General features: G+C 37.6%; 1 protein-coding gene across 19 annotated transcripts in view; it reads right to left on the reverse strand.

Moving 5' to 3' along the window:
* Window positions 1-220: 220 nt before the first annotated feature.
* Window positions 221-20,231, reverse strand: part of PCNX1 (pecanex 1) — a 75,484-nt gene continuing 55,473 nt past the window's right edge. For all 19 annotated transcript variants that reach the window (XM_015864684.3, XM_085550332.1, XM_015864696.3 and 16 more), the window contains 17 exons: window positions 18,721-18,871; window positions 18,075-18,216; window positions 17,045-17,222; window positions 16,541-16,649; window positions 15,798-15,927; window positions 15,106-15,164; window positions 14,181-14,396; window positions 13,521-13,774; window positions 12,463-12,693; window positions 11,778-11,878; window positions 10,792-10,942; window positions 10,082-10,312; window positions 9,467-9,741; window positions 8,085-8,338; window positions 6,555-6,991; window positions 5,010-5,150; window positions 221-1,951 (listed from right to left, as the gene is read on the reverse strand). In XM_015864684.3, coding sequence (XP_015720170.1) covers window positions 1,811-1,951; window positions 5,010-5,150; window positions 6,555-6,991; window positions 8,085-8,338; window positions 9,467-9,741; window positions 10,082-10,312; window positions 10,792-10,942; window positions 11,778-11,878; window positions 12,463-12,693; window positions 13,521-13,774; window positions 14,181-14,396; window positions 15,106-15,164; window positions 15,798-15,927; window positions 16,541-16,649; window positions 17,045-17,222; window positions 18,075-18,216; window positions 18,721-18,871 — 3,201 coding nt within the window. In that variant the 3' untranslated portion in view covers window positions 221-1,810. The remainder of the gene's footprint in view (window positions 1,952-5,009; window positions 5,151-6,554; window positions 6,992-8,084; window positions 8,339-9,466; window positions 9,742-10,081; window positions 10,313-10,791; window positions 10,943-11,777; window positions 11,879-12,462; window positions 12,694-13,520; window positions 13,775-14,180; window positions 14,397-15,105; window positions 15,165-15,797; window positions 15,928-16,540; window positions 16,650-17,044; window positions 17,223-18,074; window positions 18,217-18,720; window positions 18,872-20,231) is intronic.

Raw genomic sequence — 20,231 nt, forward strand, 5'->3', positions numbered from 1 at the left:
GAGCACTACTTGCATAGTGCATGATGTAAGCAAGGCCCCAGCGTAATTCACTGGGGAGTTTTAACAACTGCCTAGCTACCAGGCACACAGAACTACCCTTTTGTAGCTAGCAAGCATACAGTGACCTGAATCAGAACACCAGGAATTTTTAAGTAGACATTTCTTGCTTTTTTTTCTTTCCCCCCTCCCTCATCCCATATAACTTCACTCTTACACCAGGTACATAACGGATAGGGTTTATCTGAGAAATAACTGCAACCACGTCTGTGGTGTATCAGAAGTCTCTTCTGATTACATTACTTAGAAAGAAGCGGAGGTGACTGGGAAGAAGATGGCTGCTCCCAAAAGCTCGGACGGCGTGCAGATTCTGCACAGAATCCTACATAGTTACAGATCAGAAACAGGAAACAATCACAATAGGTACATTTTTTTTTCTTATGGATTAAGAGGAGTCATAGGAACTGCAAGTCAAAACCAAACCAGTTTCCCTCTCACGCTCCCACGGTAGTTCTGAGTTACTTGTTTCCCTGAATACACACATTTAAAAAAATACAATAAAACCTAGGATATGTAACACATGAATAATTCAACTTCACAGTTATAAATACTCAAATTACACTTACATAGAATGTATAATCACAGAAAATAAAATTCAAGTCATAGAAAAGAATGAAGACTAAAGGGAAAGAAAAGGCAAGGTGGCAGAAGAAGTGATACGTTTAGGGCTGTGCCTTCTATAAAAGCATTTTAAAAGTTGTTGGGTTTTTTTCTTTTTTTTTCTTTTTTTTTTCTTTTTTTTTTTTTTCTTTTTTTTAATAGGATAGAATAAAAAACCCCTTTGTGTATCTCCCCTACAGAACTCAACTACCTGCCAGAGAAGAGCCAGTGAAACAATACAGTCAGTTCTGGGCATAAAGAAGCAAGGTAGCTTAAGCTAGCTAAGGGAGGACAGATGGAAGATAGTGTACTCGGGTCCACTTTTAAAGCTGGATGTGTTGTATCGATTTGAGGTACCACTGCCACAGTAGGTTCTGTTGTAGTACAGGGATACTCAGGTACATGTCTAGATGTTTCTTATTTTACCATTTATTGTGAAGAGGATGCAGCAAATGCACTTGTACGAAATACAGAACATAGAACCAAACCCATGGCACAGCCCTTACCATCAACATGTATATGGAGAGGGAGGGGATTAATCCCAAAGGCAATTTAAATAATGGTATTTTATATACTTATATTTATATATATAAATAAATGTTCTCAGCAATCTCAGGGTTGTTTTTAGTGCATTGCTGTAAAAAATTAGTGCAGTTCTCATTAATGTTTTAGCTCATAAGGAATAAGAATCTATACATCTGTTCAGTCTCTTCTTGCCACTCCTGAAACCTTTACACTGTGTTTCACCAAACTGAATGTTTGTAGTCAATTTCTTTAAAATAAGGTGGATGAATTCCACGCACTCTGTGACAAGACATGGCATTTTTTGGCAAAAACAATTAGAAAAATATGAGGTGCTCTGATCTTAGAACTGAAACGTTTGTTGATTTAAAGCATTACACAATGCATAAACAAAATTTATAAACAAAAAGATATGTCTCAACAAATCTATCCTTCATGCAAATGTTTCTTCAGCAGCTAACAACTTAAAAATTTCTTACATTTGTTTATTTGGGGAAAAGGACTTGGACAAATCTGTGTTTCAAGTCCTCTCCTACAACTGGACCAAAGTTTTATGTCCTGGGAGCTGCTGCTTCTGGACCCTTCTCTCTTCTGAGTCGTTGGAGAAGGGGAAGTTTTAAGTCTCAGAGATTTACACTTCAGCCCCAAGTTCAAGGACTCCAGTTTCAACAACAGCAACGTATTTATCTTCAATTTGAACCAGCAGGATGGTCTTATCTATGTGGGACCGACTACTTGGATCTCTGCTGCAAGGCACCCAGCGGTGAATCACCTGGAAAAAAAAAAATCAAGTGAAAGAAAGAGTGAGTTTCATAAGAACAGCTGACATTTCAAAGATTCATCTGATCATTCAGGGCCCCTGCAAGGCAAAGGGACTTATAACACAAAGGCTACGCTGACTTAGCTGCTCACTTTCCAGTGTTCACATGCCCCCTGATTAGCTGCTTGTCTCAGTCTTGCTGGAGATCTGCAGCTTACCAGAGGGCAGTCAGCACTGGATTTGGATTTTAACACAACTTGAGCCAAATCAGAGCTGAACAGATCATGCAAAGTAAATAACAACTGGAAAATATTGTACACATACAGATTAAGAATATTTTGAAATAATCATTTTGAAGCCACAATGCTTCTATAAAGTATCCCAGCATTCTGCAGCACACAACAGCACAGAATAAACTTTATCAGGAGTTAGGCATAAAACCTGTCAAACTGGTCTTAGAGATAATATATATATATATATTGTTACATACAGAAATACTGTTGCACTGAGAGAGAGTAGGAACATACCACCCTTAGACACAAAGCATTTCCCAGTCGAGTCCAGATAGCACCCCTGATATAATCAGAAGTGGTCTGTTACTTCAAAGGCCTGAATATCAAGGCATGTTAGAAACTAAGTCTGTATGTGCACAAACTGTATATAAATTCTAACTCACAGTCAGCTTTACCATCTATTAAACAATGACTGATGTACATTTAATTCTCACTTAATATTTTCTATGATCACACGCAAAATGAAGTCAGCAAATAGTAAGGAGCTGATAAGAATCTTTTGGGGTTGTTTTGAGCATGTCAGTGTTGGGGAAAAAAAAAAAAAATCAAAAGCTCTCTAGCACATACAAACATAGTGCAGAGTAAACCTTAACCTCAAAATCCTGGAAAAAAAGAAGGAGCTCCAATCTACAGAAGATGGCTAAATTTCATTTCCTTGAAGAAGCCCTACAAAGTCTTCGTAAAAAGCAAAGTTTGGAGAAGTGCTTTTTGAACATAATAGAGAAATTTTTAACAACTGAGAATACACAGCACTCACAAACTCCTTTACATCTTTACTCCTTTACTCCTTTACAGTCACCTTTAGATGAGTATTAACTAAGGGTCTCAAAGCTGTGAGGATCAATGCAACCCACCCTACTTCTCACAACACATTTTGATACTTTTACAGTTTAAAAAAACAGATACAGAATACCTATTTTTATTAGGATGACTCAAAACCTGTCATAATTCAACTCCCAAATCCCATATCCCTATGAAAACAAACAAAAAACAACCCCATAACAACAAAAACAAGAGGAATGATACAGCTGTTGCTTCTTATCCATTTTCTCTTTGTTCTTGTCTTAAACCACTCTGTCCCGCTCCCTCTTTTGCTTTCTTCTGCTTTTGACTACAGCTTCTTTTCTCTTTTTATGCAGTAGTGAAGTCCGTATGCTACTGAGAATGTGGCCATAATTGTTATGTAGGTACCAGAGCACATGTTTTTCTGAAGCTGAATTTCATACAGGGATGCTGATAGAACAATGCTTTGGCAGGCAGACTGCTTGATGAGCAGCATCCCAACAGGTAAGAATCAGTTCTGTGTGTCTGCAGAAAGTGCAGGGTTAGAAAGGGAAGACTGTCCTAAGAAGCAATGGATTTACTGATGATGTATGCTCCTAACAAGCAGCAGAAACTATGTCATTCAAGTTAAATCAATTTGTCACAATTGTACATAAGAAGAAAGGGAGAAAGCACCAGATCGCCCAAGGTTAAAAGACATTCTTCTAAAACCCTGCCAGTGTACTGCACCACTAATAGACAAGAAACATCCACTCTCTCTCAATCTTTCTGTTAACAGCCACTGTACATCAGCACGCTGCAGCTTGCAAGACACACTGCAGAACCACAGAAACAAAAAACTGTCCAGCGTTGAACAAAAGGACTCGTGATTCCAGAATACATTTCAGTCTGACCCTTTATGTTCATCATCTTCATGTTATTTATCTGCAATAGCTCATAAGGAAATCCCAAAAAGCATACTGTCTAATCCCAACTTCTTTATAAATATTTACAACAGCATTCTCCTACACGTTACATACAAGTCAGTTCTACAAGTTAGTCCTTAGGGTGGTCAACTGTGATAGAGTTATTTGTGGAAGGGCCGTTCCTTCACATACACATAACAGTATTTCAAATCTACCTTAATGTAAAGCTCCTGTATCCACTGTTTGAATGACATCACCAGCTGACATAAGCAGACTATCAAAAGATCATTCCTATGAAGTGTCAGAATAGACACATTCGAAATGAAAATACAGCGGCATCAGTAAACCAATGCAAGTACAAGTCAGCAGCTCTTACCTTGTACTATTTACCACTGGAAGATTACTCACTGCATAATTTTTAGACGAGAAGGTCTATAAACAGTATGACTTGGGTAAAAAAACTAGAAGAATCTACAATGGGAGATACTTTCCAACTAAACAGTGAATTTTTATTTTCATATGCAGATATAACATCCCTAGGGAAAAGTGAGACTGAGTTTCAAGTCATATGCTTTTGCAAGTTTTAGTTATAGCATATTTCCTTCATAAAGGAAACATCAATTAAGTACTTATTACAAAACAAAGATAATTTGGCTCAATTTTCAGAGTAATTTAAAAGCCAAATACTTTTAACCATTCAATTAAAGACTGGTTGGCAAACTGACCTTCAGTATTTTCTAAGGGATTGACAGTTTAAGGAAAGGAAAATGAAGGCTGGATGACTAAGCAGAATGCCTGAGGTAACAGTTCATGACAAGAGCAGGAAGAAGGTAAGGAAGAAGTGGCTGACAATATTTGAATCATCTCGTAACTTTTCAATACAGTTGCAGAAATACACTTCTGCTCCAAATTAGGATTCTAGAACTGCTCTTCCAGCAACAGTGACTTAGAAGACAGCTGCTGATCCAACTTACTACTAGCACATCATTAGCCTTGACACCCAGACAGACTGCCTTGCCAAGATACTTTTTTCTTTTAAATAAATTAGCTTGTCAACTTTGAAACAAACAAACAAACAAAAAAACTCACATGGCCTTCCATGCCTTCCTGAGGACTCCAGTCTTTCCAGCTGTTTCTTCCAGCTTTTAGCCGTATCACCTCATCTGGCCACTGCAGCTCTTTCCTTTTTGACACGTTGATCCCTTCCAGTACTTGACTGGGATCCATTAACTATAAGTAGGAATTGAGTTTTGACTGTTAGTTCAGCCAAAATTTAAAAGACGGGGATTAACTGTAACCTTTTGCATACTTCCACAGAACTGACTCGAACACACAGAAATCGATATCTGATTTCAATGCTGCAAAAGCTACAAAAATACTTGAGCAGCAGAAATGATGGAAATTGGGCTGTGGTTTCAGACACAGTTGACAATATACTGGATCACTGCTGTCTGGCTCCCTTCCCCAGCCCTTCTTTCAGTTATGATGGTCCACAGCAGGGTCCAAACCAACTCAAAATACACAGTGGTGGCACGTGGTCGAGTAGAAGGGAAAGTTTAGTGACGTCAGACTGTTAGTTTAGGCTCATCACTTGCAGAGAATTAAACCTTAACAAACATAGGCTTAGAGAATTCACTAGTAGGCTAAAAAGCTGTTTTCCTACTAGCATGGTTTGTTGAGACCCACCCTGTGTTTTGAAGTTAACTGGCCTTTCTATAGGAGCAGCAAGAGAAAACTCCTGAAAACTTTCTATTTAAGGACAGAGAGAATTGCATAACATCCAATATCCCATAACATACAGCAACCTTGTCTGTGCCATCCTCACACAAAGGAAGGAAACTGTTTCATAGAAGTGCCCTTGTCTGTAAACAAAAGAACTTAGCAGAAATCTGTAAAATTAGTTAACTTTGTTTACATTAACTAACTTAGTTAACTATGACCAAAGACTTAGTTTACCCTAAAATGAGGTGATATCAGCAATGAAGTCAAGTTTGTCATGACCTGACCTATTAAATACTTTTTGGTCTTTCCCAGTAATATACAGCCAAGAACATGTATGTGCAGTTACTGAAAGCTACAAGGGCAAGAACATTTCTGGATTTTTCACAGTACTGCTAAGGCTGCCAATAATTAACTTAATCAACAGAATACTGTTTGCTGTTCAATAAGCCAGCCTTGCAGCAATAACCATTTAAGAACACATACACATGTAAAAATGAAAGCAATGACATTTTTAACACCTATTTTAGAGGACAATCTACTTGGTAGAAAATAAGAACACTAGTTGCTTTCAGTACTGCAGGTGAAGTTCTTTAGCTTTATGCATCATCATGAGTAAAACCAGACTAAGCATGGAGGAAAAACTGAGTTCAGCTGACATTCTCAAGCCTGTACTACCGGATTATAAAGTAAGTAATATAAACAGAGACGTCTAAACACGCAGCAAAAGTGCCTGTCCAGAAAAACATTTCCTTACATTAGTTCCCCATTTGTAACTGCACAACTATTGTATTCAGAGACATATCAGACTGTGCATGTACTTAAAAGTCATGATTTCAGCAACACACACAATAACACTAACAAAAGCACATGACTAAGGAAATTCAGGTTAACTTTTTCTTCTGGACTATTCACCTGGATTCTGTAAATAACGTCATCCTTTTTGGCTTGCATTTGATTTGCAGGGCTTGCATTACCAGCTGACTGAGTTTCAGCCGCATTACTCCCTCCTTCTGTCCCTAGAAAGCCCACAAGGGCATGCTGTTTACAGGCTGGGATGCTTTGGCTGGAGCTGCTGGAAGAGGGCAGACCATGCTGCATGCTGACTCCAGACTGGCCAGTAGGTTCCATTTGGTTCACCATAGATAGGCGGGACTGGATGGATGATGGGAGGTTCCGAAGGGATATCTGACTGGTGGAAGAGCGCCGACAAGGCACAAAGCCTGTTGTGGATGTGCGAAGAGATGAATGACGACTGCCGTAGCAATAAGATGAATGGCTAGCTACTGAGGCACGGGCAGGGGAATGTCTGACAAGGCTTGACTGCACAGAATGAGAGCTGTGACTGGTGCCTAAAAATAAAAGATACAGAATCAGGAGAGTTTGATCAAGCCTCCCACATACATTAGATTTATGATACAGAATTGTTTTAGCAATTAGATACAAAATTGATGGGTCTAATTCAACAGCAACTAAAACAATGGTATTGTAGGATTAGGTATCTTGCACTTAACATAGCAGAGCAGTTGAGTGCATTTCACTCATTTTATTATAGAATCTCATGTTCTATCCTATTCCCAATCCCTGTGAGACAAATCACTTGAAAAATGCTTCAGCCTTGCTCTCACCACATTAGCAATTCGTTTCTTAACATTAACACTTAAGTGCCCAATGCTGAAGACAGTACAGGAGATAGAGATGTCAGTGTTTCAAAAATGTGAGTATTCTTAATATGCTTGAATGGATGTTCAGAGACTCAGACTGAATCAGAAAACATTAGAGCAGACGTTTTTAAGCATTAAGAAAATTTTAAAGTAAAAAATAGCAGTTAATGAATATTATTTAGTGTCATTCCTAAACAAAGAACTTGTATCAACCTCTTCAGAGATGCAGAGGTACTCATGCTACGTAAAGAAAAAACCCACTGCGTTCAGCTACATGCACATTTATATTCTCTGAGCAAAGGCAGCATTTGCAAAGCTTTTTCTTGGTTTTACTGCTTATCACCTCACTAACTTCAGATCAGCACAGATTCTATTAGGATTTAGCTAAAATACAATTGAGATAAATGATCCACTCCAGTATACAAGTAAGAAAAATACAAAGACATTAAAAACCATCAAGTTTAATGTTAACAATCAATAAGACAGAAGTCTTCAGATGAATCAATCTGTACTGATTTGTTGCAAAAAGTTGTGTAGCCTGTTTTGCGAAAATAACTAAAAATCAACAGGATAAGTCTCTGCTTGGAAACTTCCCATTGGACAAAACAGCACTGTAGTGTGAGAGGAACCCAAGCAGGCGTTAATAACAACAATCAAGATTTGTATGTCTGTCTGTTCAGTCTTTTCTTTCAGCCTAGGCCAGATCCAAAGAATGGAGAGGCTAGTTCTGGCTACAAGACTGTACTTGTGAAAAATTGTTATAGCGGTATTTTAACATTACCCAGAGTGGATGGATGAGTTGGTGGATGAGCTGCAGGAAGAGCAGTGGGATGAGTCCCAGGATGAGGTGCCATAGGAGGGTGCTGTACTGCTCCAGGTCCCTGCCCTGTAGGTGCATTCACTCCTCCTTGCGACACGCTGCTCTGCGACTCATTGATAGTGGCATTGTTACTTGTGCAAGAAGCCCCACCTCCAGCATCAGAATCTTCAATATTTCCACCACTGTTACAGCCAGCTCCACAGCCCTTCCTTAGTCTGAAAACACAATGCAATTAACATTAAGTCACATCATATGAGCATAAGGAATCTAAGAAATGCCACACTCAGCACAGTCTGTAAAGTCAGTTTTGTGGGGTTTTTTAAATGAGATTTTTAAGAGATCACTATTTTCTCACAACAGGCTTTGCAAGTATGAACATAGTTACTGGGAGACTGTTAAGTTTCTTCATGACAGCCATTCAAATAACAGCTATGATAAACCGAGAGCTGAGATAAAGCAGCTCTCAGGAAGAGAGAAGAAAAAAACCTAATCTCTAAATCAATAGTTCTATATACAGAATGCTTGAAGAATATCTTGTTATTTTGCAACAGTTTAGTAAATTATGCTCCTTAACATACTAGTTATACACAGTCTCATACAGCAAAAACTTATTTAGATAAGCAATATATATATATATTTTTTAATTTGGTTTCTTGTTACTTTTAGTAACACAATTTTCAAATACATGTTCCAATTATTTGCATCTTGCGAAGTCTTCTGTGAATTCTGAATATTCAGATGGCAACCAACATTTTCCAGCATACATAATCATGCAGGCTTTTCACTATACTGTTTTCACTGGTAAACCTCATACAGACACACAACACAGCATGTTCCTTCTTCCTTTCAACTCCTACTTATTATTTTTTTCTTTTGGTCCCACTGAAAATACACCAAGAAATCCTTTTTTTTTTTTTTTTTTTTTTTTTCCCTTTGCCCCTGGGATCCAGAACAGCTTGGATCCAAATACTATTTTGTGTTATACTTTCACCTGCTGCTCTACCCACATGTCAGACAAGCAGCTGGTGACAGAAGACATATGCCACAGACTACAGTAAATGCAGCACATGTTGAATATGTTCTGTTTAGATGTGCTGTAGATGTCTATGTGTACATACGACCATCAGAAAAGCAAGAGGACTTTTCCAACTATGGGACCAGCTCCTGAAACTGGGAAGGACATGTTTCTAAATGCCATGCAAAACTGCTGTGGTTGTTTTTACAGCCACAGTCATAAAGAAACAGAAGTGAAGTAAAAATATGCCCTGGTTAGCATGGATGAGACTAGTTAATGACATACAAGAACACAAACATGTACTCGTGAGCACACTTTCTCAGCTCACCTATGCCATGTAGACACTATGAAGTTTCTGATATTTCCTAAGCTGATAGCTCCTCCAAGAATCTCCTTAAGCTGTTCATGACTGTCTGAATAGGATGTAGTCAAAGGTGAGACATAGATTGGGTAACCAATTGGCTGGTCACAGGAGGAATTGATCATGTTCCTCAGAGCTTGCTTTGCATTTTGAATGCTTCCTCTTTCTGGATTGCGATTACGCAGGAAGACAAGCTCCTGTTGTTGCCCTGCCCACAGGCCACGCACACACTCCTTATTCACCTGTAAAAGATAAATGACAAGACAAGTAAATGCTGTGTCAGCAAGAGAAACATGACTAGACTGCTTTGCTATATGTAGACTTCTACATGTGTATATGTAATTGCACTACAGAACTACAACCATTCATATTCACGAAAGGGCAGTAAGAATAAAGCGAGTGTAGGAACTGAATGAGAAATAAAACATTTGAAGTCAGGAACTGATTTCCCGATGAAACACTTCTGTAGTAGAAGAAGCTGCCCCAGCAGTGACAGGCCAGTAACAATGAAGTAATTGTTTGAGTGAAAGTATGTAGTGGTATATCTTAATTCCACCATTGTGGAATATACACAAAGCTTACCTTAATAACCCTGAAACTGAGATAGCGCTTATTTAGCATAATAATTTTGTACTCGTTGGTACCATCATCCATCACATGACGCAGAGCGAGGAGGGAAGGAGAATTGGAAAGAACAGCACTCCGCCAAGCAGGGTCCCCTTCGTGTGCTATAACTAGATTTTCTTCATGGGTTGTTATGGCTTCATAGAGAACAGAAGGATCATCATATTCATCTGGAGAAGTGAAGTGATCCTGTTTCCAAGAACAATTGGTAAATTATGACTGATATTTCTGATGTAACTATGTATAAAAAGCAAACAACTTGTACCTCAGGAAAGGTTTGCTCCCTTTAACCTAAAAAGGAATGATTCAAAGGACCAGCCTTTTATTTATTCGGTTGAATTTTACCCTATACTTATAGAACTGCGGAACAGTTTTACTAGGAAGGGACCTTTAAGACCACCCAGTTCCAATCCTCCTGTAATAGGCAAGGACAAACTAGGTTGCTTCAAGTCCCATCTGGCCTGACCCTGAACATCCAGGGATGAAGGACATGACACGATATTCACCCATTTTCAGTTGTCTGCTTCTGTCACATACCCCTCCCCTTTAGTGTCCTCTTTTTCTGAAGCTATGCATTCTAATTTTGATCTCCCCAATTTTCCTGGAAACTTGGATCTGGTATCTCAGCATTAAGGTTTGACAGTGACTATGGACAAGACATTCCTCACCTGATGTAGTTTAAGTGACATTCGTATTCCAGGAACCACAACTTTCCTCAGCAATTCCATGTCAGCAAAGATCCATTCATCCCTAATTGAAGATATACGGAAGTCGCCCTTAAAAAGGGCATGCAAGCCATACAAGAAGGATTCCAGGTTACTGTGGAGGGAAGAAAGAATTATCCATGTAATTAATAAGGTAAGAAGATACAAAGCTGTAGGTAAAGGGACAAGACCATTCCTCTCTATAAATAAGAGAGAAGACAAAAGGGAAAATAAAAGTGAGCATTTGTATAAATAAAGTCTTGACACAGAGTGCCTATGTGCACTAAAGTGAGGATGAATTATCTATATAGGCAAGAGATTATATTTACACGGACTCAAGTGAACAGGAGCACTATGGAATGCCTGATTTTACTCTGAAGATTATTAAAAGACTTTCTGAGGAGCACAACACCTCAGTGGACCAAACAAGAAGGAGATGTAGCCTCAGTTGTGGATATTTTAGCAGTAAATCAAGTCTTGATTGATTACTCATACTTTGTGGCATCATTTACTTTTACTAAGCTAATGGAGTCTAGGGAAAAAATCAAATGCTCTGATCACTTCTGTGACTGCATATCTCTAAGATCTTGGGGAAGCTCACTGGTACTCAGAAGAATGTTTCCACCAAACTGAAGAAAAATTGTTTTTACTTTCAGAACTCAATCAGTTTTGAGTTCTTTCTATTGGTTGTCAGTGAAGCGTAGTCACATCAGCATGTTCACCTCTCAGTTGTTCTATATAACAAAATACTCAAATTCCAGTTTTCCCTCATGTGCTGTTCTTTGGTTATGTTTTACTGAAGACAGGTCACACAGCTTATCTGTTCAGTTTAAGGAAGGATGAAATTAACTATCATCATCTTTCCTGAAGAGGTACTCATCCAGCATGTAATATCTAGGATCTCAGAGGAAATCTCAGAGGAAGCAGAGCTTAAAACAAGATTTTATTACCTAGACATATGATGTGAAGCTGTTCCCAATGCTCTCCGCCCCAGAACACAAAGCCCATAACACAGTGTAACCAGGGGTGAGTCTTTACTTGAATCCAGTGGCTTGCAGTAAAAAGAAAAAGAAAAAAAAAATGTAAGCAGAATTAAAGATTCAACATTAAAAAACTGCTCTAAGGAATAAAACACCCAAATGCATACAAAGGTACATAAGCCTTGTGCGTGTACCTACCCCGCGAGCTACTCTATCCAGACTTTCACTATGAAATCCTTTTAAAATAAAAATCACAATTATTCTACATATCTGTAAAAACAGACATATAATAATCACTAACAAAGTTGGCAATCTTATAAAAACCTGTCACTAGATTATATTAGGGTTGATTGGTAAACACTGACACCTAAATATGCGGCATCAGTTCTATAAACACACTTCTCACAGACAAATGGTTGGCTAAATTTCAGCTGATTCTTTCAAGCTGGTAATTGAAAAGGCACTAGCAGACAGGTCATATCACACACAGTAATTATTCAAATTCATGCATCTAGAGTAGAACGTCAAAACAAAACAACATTTCAATTTTTTATTTTCTAAAAGATCAGTATTAAAAAACTAATCCAAGGCAACAAGGAAAAAATGAGACAATTCTTGAATAATGAATATCTATCCTCACATATTCATGGCCTACCTTTTCTCTTCGAGAGCAGCAGTATTCTATCCAGTTCAAATAAATCATACAGAAACTCTCTCTTGAGATTCCTGCTAGACGGTGGTCATAATCTTCATCAATATTGGGGTTAAATGTTGGGTCTACATCAACGTAATTGCGGTCTGTGCACAACCGCAATCCTTCCTGCATTGTCTCATTAGCTAACCACTCCTCTAACTTGGGGGAAGTTGTGACATAATAGATGATTCCCTGAAATGGCAGTTAAAAATCCATGAGTCAGCATTACAATAAAAAATATTAATCTAAAATTTTTCAACTCATTCACAGATTTTCTTTATAATGAACAAAAATGATACACAATCGTTTACTTAGCTCCCAGATGCACCAATTCAATGGCACAAAAATCAATACAGAACTGTATGCTAATATTTTCAACGACTCCTGAGAGTTTTTAAAGCACATACTTAAGGAATAAGGGAAAGAAAAAGGGATGGGGCAGGATAACTGCAGAAAAACATGTAAATGGGAACTTTTTATTGAGCGAACATGGATAGCATATTTCTAAATAATTAAAATACTAAATTTAAAGATGAGGCAGCTTAAGACAGTTACATTTGGAGAAAAGCTTTTTGTGTGAATGTATCAGAAAAAGTTAAACTTCAAATTTTTCACGACAGATCACAAATAGGGAAATAGATCATGTAAGGGATCTAAGGTCTACACAGAAAACTTGCAGATTTAACAGACAAAAAAATAAAGAGATGGCTTTGGCCCTTTCCAAGAGAATTGTACCAGTTACCATTTCATTTACAGGGGCAACTACATTTTGGTAATTAGCCTTTCAGTTTCTAGTCCAGTTTTGGCAGGAAACAACATCTTCTCTCTTGGCTGTTATTCTGCTCTTACAACCAAATATCAAATAATTGTCAATACAGCAAATTCTGGCCTCCTGTGATGAAGCTGTTTACAAAGCTATAATTCATAACACATCCATGAAAACTGCTGGAAGGCACTAACCCACTCCCAGCTACAACCCAGCCTTGCTCCCCCAGAGTTCATAGTTATTTGACTCATACCTTCACATAGTAAGTGGTGAGAATTTTCCGGAGATCAAAGACTTGCAGCATGGATGCTGCACTGTTGTCTGTGATACTATAACCCTCCAGAACATACTTCGTCACAAGCACCTCCCAAGCCAGCCAACGCTGCCCAAATGCAGCATTAAAGGAAAGCATGTGAGGAAGGTGACCAGGTTCACAGCAACAGAAACCTTCATCTTCCTCTACGCCTTCAGTGATGGCCTCTACTTCTCTTTGCTGACAATAAGTTCCTTAGGAAAGAGAAAGTAATTAAAACAAAACAAACAATTAAATGCTTCATACTATTGTTTTAAAGTTGACTTGCATTTACAAGTGTTTAGAAATCATATTAGTGTCCAATTAATGTTTCTGTAGCAACAGATTTGAATAGTTTAATTTATCAGTGTAGGATCACACATTCTGATCAGGTAGCATTACAAATCAGTTATCATAGCCACATTGCATTAAAAGTAAAGAGAAACTTAGCATCAGAACTGTTAGAGGCTATTTTTCCTCAGGAGCTAGAGGACATAAAAAGGTCCTGAAGCTCAATTTTCAAAACAGATAATTTATAGGATGGAACAGAAAATAACTTTAGTTTTCAGACCAAAAGACTGGTTTGTGGTATAGTCAGTTAAGGGAGGGCAACACACTCACCTCTGAATTCAAGCCCTCTCAGCTGGAAGGTGACCAAGCCATTTCCTATCTCTATAAGGTGTACTAGTGCATTGAGGTAGTCAGAGGCAAGAATGAAGCAGTCCCCAGTACTGTAGTTTCCCCATCGACCCAACAACAAATCTCCACATAGGCTGTGCTGAAGGGAACGGGTTAAATGTTCATAGAAGATTGAATTCAGATTGTTATCATCTGAACCTAGGGGAAGATTGAATCTTGGTTATCATCCTTACATCTGCAGAGAAACTCAAGCTGGAATGTCAATTATCAGTCCACAGTGAGTCTTACATTTTTCTTAACAGCACTGTTTCAAGGCTATCAACCTCATGCCCTCTCCTCCTACCCCAGCTCTTAAGACAACTACTCCAAATAACTGCTAAGTGAAGTTCAATACTTTTGATCAAAATTTTTCCTTTTCTCCTCTGTTTTCTAAGTTATTCTTTCAGTTTAGCTCATGCCACTCTCACCAGTCTATTCCATATAATAATGTGCAAAAGCAAACATGCACAGAAGTATCTCAGAAACAACTGATGTATAGGTCTCATCACCATGACATTGAGACATCCTCAAATCACGTTTAGCTTTTTGGTTACTTAAGAATAAAGAAGCAGAACAACTTAATGCTGCGATTACAGATGAAGAAAAAGCAAAGCAGAGATACACAAAGGTAGGAAGGAAACAGAAGTGCATAGAAAAGTAAATAATGAAGTAAGGAGAGAGATGATGAAGAAAAAAATAACAGGAGATGGCAAAGGTCCAATGGGTTTTGGGAAAAGAAAGTAAAATCATAGGACAAACTGATCACAAATCCTATAAAAAACAGACATTTGTACCTTTGTTCCTTGTGAGCGTGTTAGAATGCGCATAACAAAAACATTATAAAAACAAGTCAGCCTAAGAAAGCTACCTGGATTTCGATCAAGCTGCGAAGCCAATCTTGTATTTGAGTGATCCACACGCTTTGTGCTGAAATTAAAATGAAGTGTTCTTAATGGAATTTATTATTGCAAGAAAACCTAAAGGAAGAACTTCTATGAACAGAAATTAATAAAAATATTCCCAGTGAAATATTTCTACAAATTTTTCTTTTTTCCTCTTCAACTATTTTATATCCCTCTGTACTCAGCCCTAATTAGGCCACGCCTTGAGTACCGTGCCCAGTTTTGGGTCCCTCACTACTAGAAAGACATTGAGGCCCTGGACCCAGGGCAATGAAGCTGCTGAGGGGTCTAGAGCACAAGCCGAATGAGGAGTGGCTGAGGGAACTGGGATTAATGCTCAGAGGAGACCTTATTGCTCTCTACAACTACATGAAAGGATGCTGTGTTGAGGTGGGATTCAGCACTTTCCCCATGTAACTAGCAATAGGACTAGAGGATTGGCCTAAAGTTGCACCAGGAGAAGTTTGGGTTGGACATCAGGAAAAACATTTTTCTGAAAGAGTGCTAGAATGGGCTGCCTATTAGCCCATTGATCAGTGCTCTAATCTTCTTCAGGGAAAATAAGACAGCAGTGCTTCAAGCTGAACACTCATTTAGCCCTAGCTCCACATTTAAAGAAAACAAAGGATATGATCTTTAAAGGTCTTATTTCACCTACTTGTAGTCTCTTTCCCAGAATTTGACAGGTCTGGCATAAGAAGTGATAAATATTGCACTTCCCAGGAAAGGATTCAGTGGAGTAGAGAAGAATGCTGACACAGCTGCTTGGACAAATAACATTGCAGAATCTGTAGGATAACAAGATTAAGGAAAGCCAGGCAGTAAAAACTTTCATCAAGCTTCTATAACAACAAGTACACAGCGACACCAAGTAAGAAAAAAAAAAAACAAAAACCAAAAAACACCAAAACAGTCTCCAAGAAATTTTCTGCAGCGAAGTATCTTTACAGCTTCTCCAGTTGTCAAAGGGATTATTTTTGCTTTTATAAACAGAAATAGGTAATGGTATTTGCTGTAGAATTTTCAGATAATTACCACCAAGTCTAACAAGATATTAAATCAACACTCTATTCAATCCAGCCTACACAAGCAAAACTCAAAATCTGAAATCATGTGGTTAGTGACTCTTGAAAAAAGGAACGGTGCATCAAAGCAAAACTTTTTCCCAGTTGTTTAATTCCTATGCTTCTCATGTTAGAATTCTGTTCCTACTTTATCTGCTGCTGTACGGCTTTTCATAGTGTAGCAAGGTAGGAAGCATGCATGGTTTTTCGTAAACGTTCATTGGACAAACCTGCTCATTCATGAGATGTATCTCATAATACATAATCATTATAACATTCAGAATGTATAAATAAATGCCTTCCCCCATCCCCAAAAATTCACCAATACAAAGGATACGTGGCACAGCAAAGGGCTGAGCAAAAGCATGAAAGGCAGATCCCCATGTTATCTGCCAGGGAGCAATGTAGGTATATACAAATCTCAATTTATAAAAGAGTTCCCAAAGCTGCAGGAAAGAAGAAAAAAAAAAAATAAGAATTTTTGCTGAAAATCAACATACTTTGGAGTACAATAAACATCCTGAGGAGTTAACTGGTACCCCTAGGGTTCTTGCTGGTATACAAGAAGCCTTTGGACTTACAATAAAGATGCAATGATGAAGCAAGTCACATTATTATGCACTACATTGTTCTACTAACATAAACTCATGAGATTTTTAGAAAGACTCGCATGCTGTCTCAAGCAAACAGAAAGTGCTTTGAGAAGAAGTCTAATCAATATGATGTAAGTACTCTAAAAGTGCCAACATGACTAACTAACGATCTGAAGGTGAGCTATCAGTTAAGGGTACAACCAGTTTTCCCTTTTTGATGACCTGAAACACACAGAGTTAAAAGTTACCTTGCTGAAGAGTATGGACATGAAGAAGAGATCTAGCAGCATGGTCTCAGTAAAACTTTTGTAATCAAAAGTAAAGAAGAGCACTGTGAAAATAACAGTGACGTACTGGCACGTTGGGCTACTGAATGACGAACGCAGTAACTTCAAGCCAGCTATTGTGATCATTAAAGCACCCAACCTGTGTAGAAATTTGCAGAGAACAGTCACTTATTTGCTGCCTGAAAGGCTATGTTTTTAGAACACCTAAATTGTTGTTCCCATGCAATGTCAATCTCCACCAAACTTGGGGTTTATATTTGGATTTTATTCATTTGTCTCACATGGTAGTAGCATGCGAGCATTTACTTATTCTAAAAGGCATCTTCACTTTTCTTTTAGATGTTACTAACCAAAGGATTAACATTATTTGTAAAACAATCTTGCTAAGTAACATTAGGTAGCCCGTTTTCTCCACAGAAATCAAGCCTTAAATTTAGGTTATCAATATCACAATGCAAAATTGCTGGAAGTGCTCTAGGTTAATCAGCAATAGGACATTACTGTATACCAATTATCATTATTTTCCTGCATGACTATACTGACCTAGATCATATGGGGAGAAATGCAACATAATGACAGCGATTTTTTAAAAATCTATTTATTTAGCCTCAGAGATAGTAACTGATGGATCACAAAACTATAAAAATAATGTTAAGTATCTTGAATTTGCGTTCTGAATAATATTACAGACTCTGCATATCAACAAGGAAATTCTGCTAACACACTGCTACGTAATTGTGCAGTTTCCAATCTTTATAGTATATACTATGATTTGAAAGATTTCCCTTTGTGTAGGTTCCTATTTTAAAACTGCAGTATTCCATTTACTTTAAAGCCAACAAGGTGACTCATTTCTACACGAGCTTTGAAATGAAGAAAAATGTAGTGTTCAGGCGATAGCATTAGCTGTCTTCCCACTAATTCCATAACTCACAATTTCAATTCCCACCATGACACATACTTAGATTACTTGATAGCCTTTTCTACTTACTCAGTATCCAGTTTCTTTGGACTAGCAATACTCTTAGCACTGCTACTAAGCTCATTGAGGACTATCAGTGGATAGATAACATTCTTCTCTATAAAAAGGAGCCAAATGTGAAGCTTCTCAAACCACATAACATGCGCAGCATCTGTCAGGAGATAATAAAAAGATCAGATTGTACTTATAAATCAAATTCAGGGAATCTGAATTCCTGATGTAAGCCATTTTATGATTAAACAAAAGTACCCAGTTAGATTAATTGTTAAACATGTGAATAATACCAGTAAGAATCAAATTTATGCTAAGATGCAATCTCCAACAGAGTTCACCGTATCTGCTTCACTGAAGCACTTGAAAACTACCATTTTGAAGAAGCAACTTCCTAAATTTTTAGAAAAACTTGTCTTCAAAATCTTAGTGGGACTGCTCTGAAAATAGGTGATAATACAGCACATGCAACATAGTATCATATTCTCTTCAAAGCACCACAGAATTGAAGTACAAGGAAGCAAGCGACTAAAACATAACTAAATCAGGCGTCAAATATTCTGCTGGTGACAATAATAAAGCAAGAAGTTGAAATCTGTCAAAAATTAACAGAAGTTTGTCAGCAACTACTGCAAACTAAAAAAGTGTCATTAGTGATACTTACTTCGGACTTCAAACTGATAGTATTCCTTGGTTTTCAGAAGTGGGTGAGAAAAGCAATGCCAAGGAAGTTGCTTTCGGAGTTGAGGCAGAACGTAATGGGTCACAAAGCCTACCGTACCCACCAATGCATAGAGAACATAGCTTAAAATAGGCTAAAGAAGGGAAGAATTGAACAAATTAAGACTCGTGTTTTATAAGAAAATAACTGAAGAAATAAAAAAATAAAGTCATACATTATAACGCAACACTTTCTCAAACACCTGGACGGTTGCTCACATAATGGTAATCTAGGAATATACTTCATGAGTAACTGTACTGCCAACTTAAAGATCACACAGGAAATGCCCAAGAACAAAAACTTTATTTGTAAGAATTTTTCACAGGTTTAGAAGGATTTTAAAGTAAAAATAATACAACAACCTTCCTTCACAGTCCATTACTTCTTACCCATCTGTATTTCATTAGATAAATAATAAAGCTACTATCCTCTAAAGACCAAATCCATTTTACATTTTCATCTGTTGGATAAAGGAGATATAAGCATAAGAAAAAAATAAATCATCTTATATTCTCAAGGAGAAGGTGAATAAGAAATCTTCAATTAAGACCGAACTCCCTTTTGGCGCTTAGGAAATATTACCATATTTATATAGTCTGAAGACTATATTACACAGTAACACCTCATATCGCTTTGAATTAGTTGATATACTTCAATAAAACTGAAATTACTTTCAAAGCCTAAGTTTATTGCAGTACACAACAGTAAATACCATACAGCCAAGTTTCTCAAATGTGGAAGAATGTAAAATTCACAAAGAGTGCTGATGTCCAAACATGCAATAGAGATTTCCCTTAGAAAAACCTTGTACACCTGCCTAAATAGAACACTGAAAATATAGCATCTGAAAAACTGAAGCTACCTATATGCATGTTATTTAAAAATAGCTTTTAACTTTAACTGTGTACAGCACTGGGAGAGATAAATGCTTTTAAAATAAGTACAAGAAACATTCACTTGTCTGAGATAAGGCTGTTTATAAGCTATCCGATAAACTCATTTGAGGAACAATGAATTAATTCAGTAACTGCAAGGCTTTAGACAAATGCCTTTTACTTAAACAAATTCAAGTACAGGATGTTGTTCCGTGTTAGCATCATCAAGTAGGATGCATACATACATTTGAAAGATACCCAAAGCAGAAGCATTATCTACTGTGACAAGTCAAAAAATACCTTAAAACTCAAAGGTTCTTTGAAGTCTTGAAAACAAACATTTCTGGAAGGGGGTACTCTGTTGCCCTGCAGTCTATTGTCACACTAGCACACAGTTGCTGAGTCAACGTTCAGCCTCTCAAACTTTAATAATCAAACCTCTTATATTTTTCTTTACACTGATGAAATTGAGGCAGATTAAGAGAGGCAGTTTGTATCAGGGGCTAATGCAAACAAACAAGAAACACCAGCAAACAAAAGCCAACGAACCTAACCGCTTAAAGAAATGAAAAATAATTT

The sequence above is a fragment of the Coturnix japonica genome, chromosome 5 (assembly GCF_054131305.1).
Source record: "Coturnix japonica strain WE chromosome 5, WE-NBRP24, whole genome shotgun sequence".
Taxonomy (NCBI): domain Eukaryota; kingdom Metazoa; phylum Chordata; class Aves; order Galliformes; family Phasianidae; genus Coturnix; species Coturnix japonica.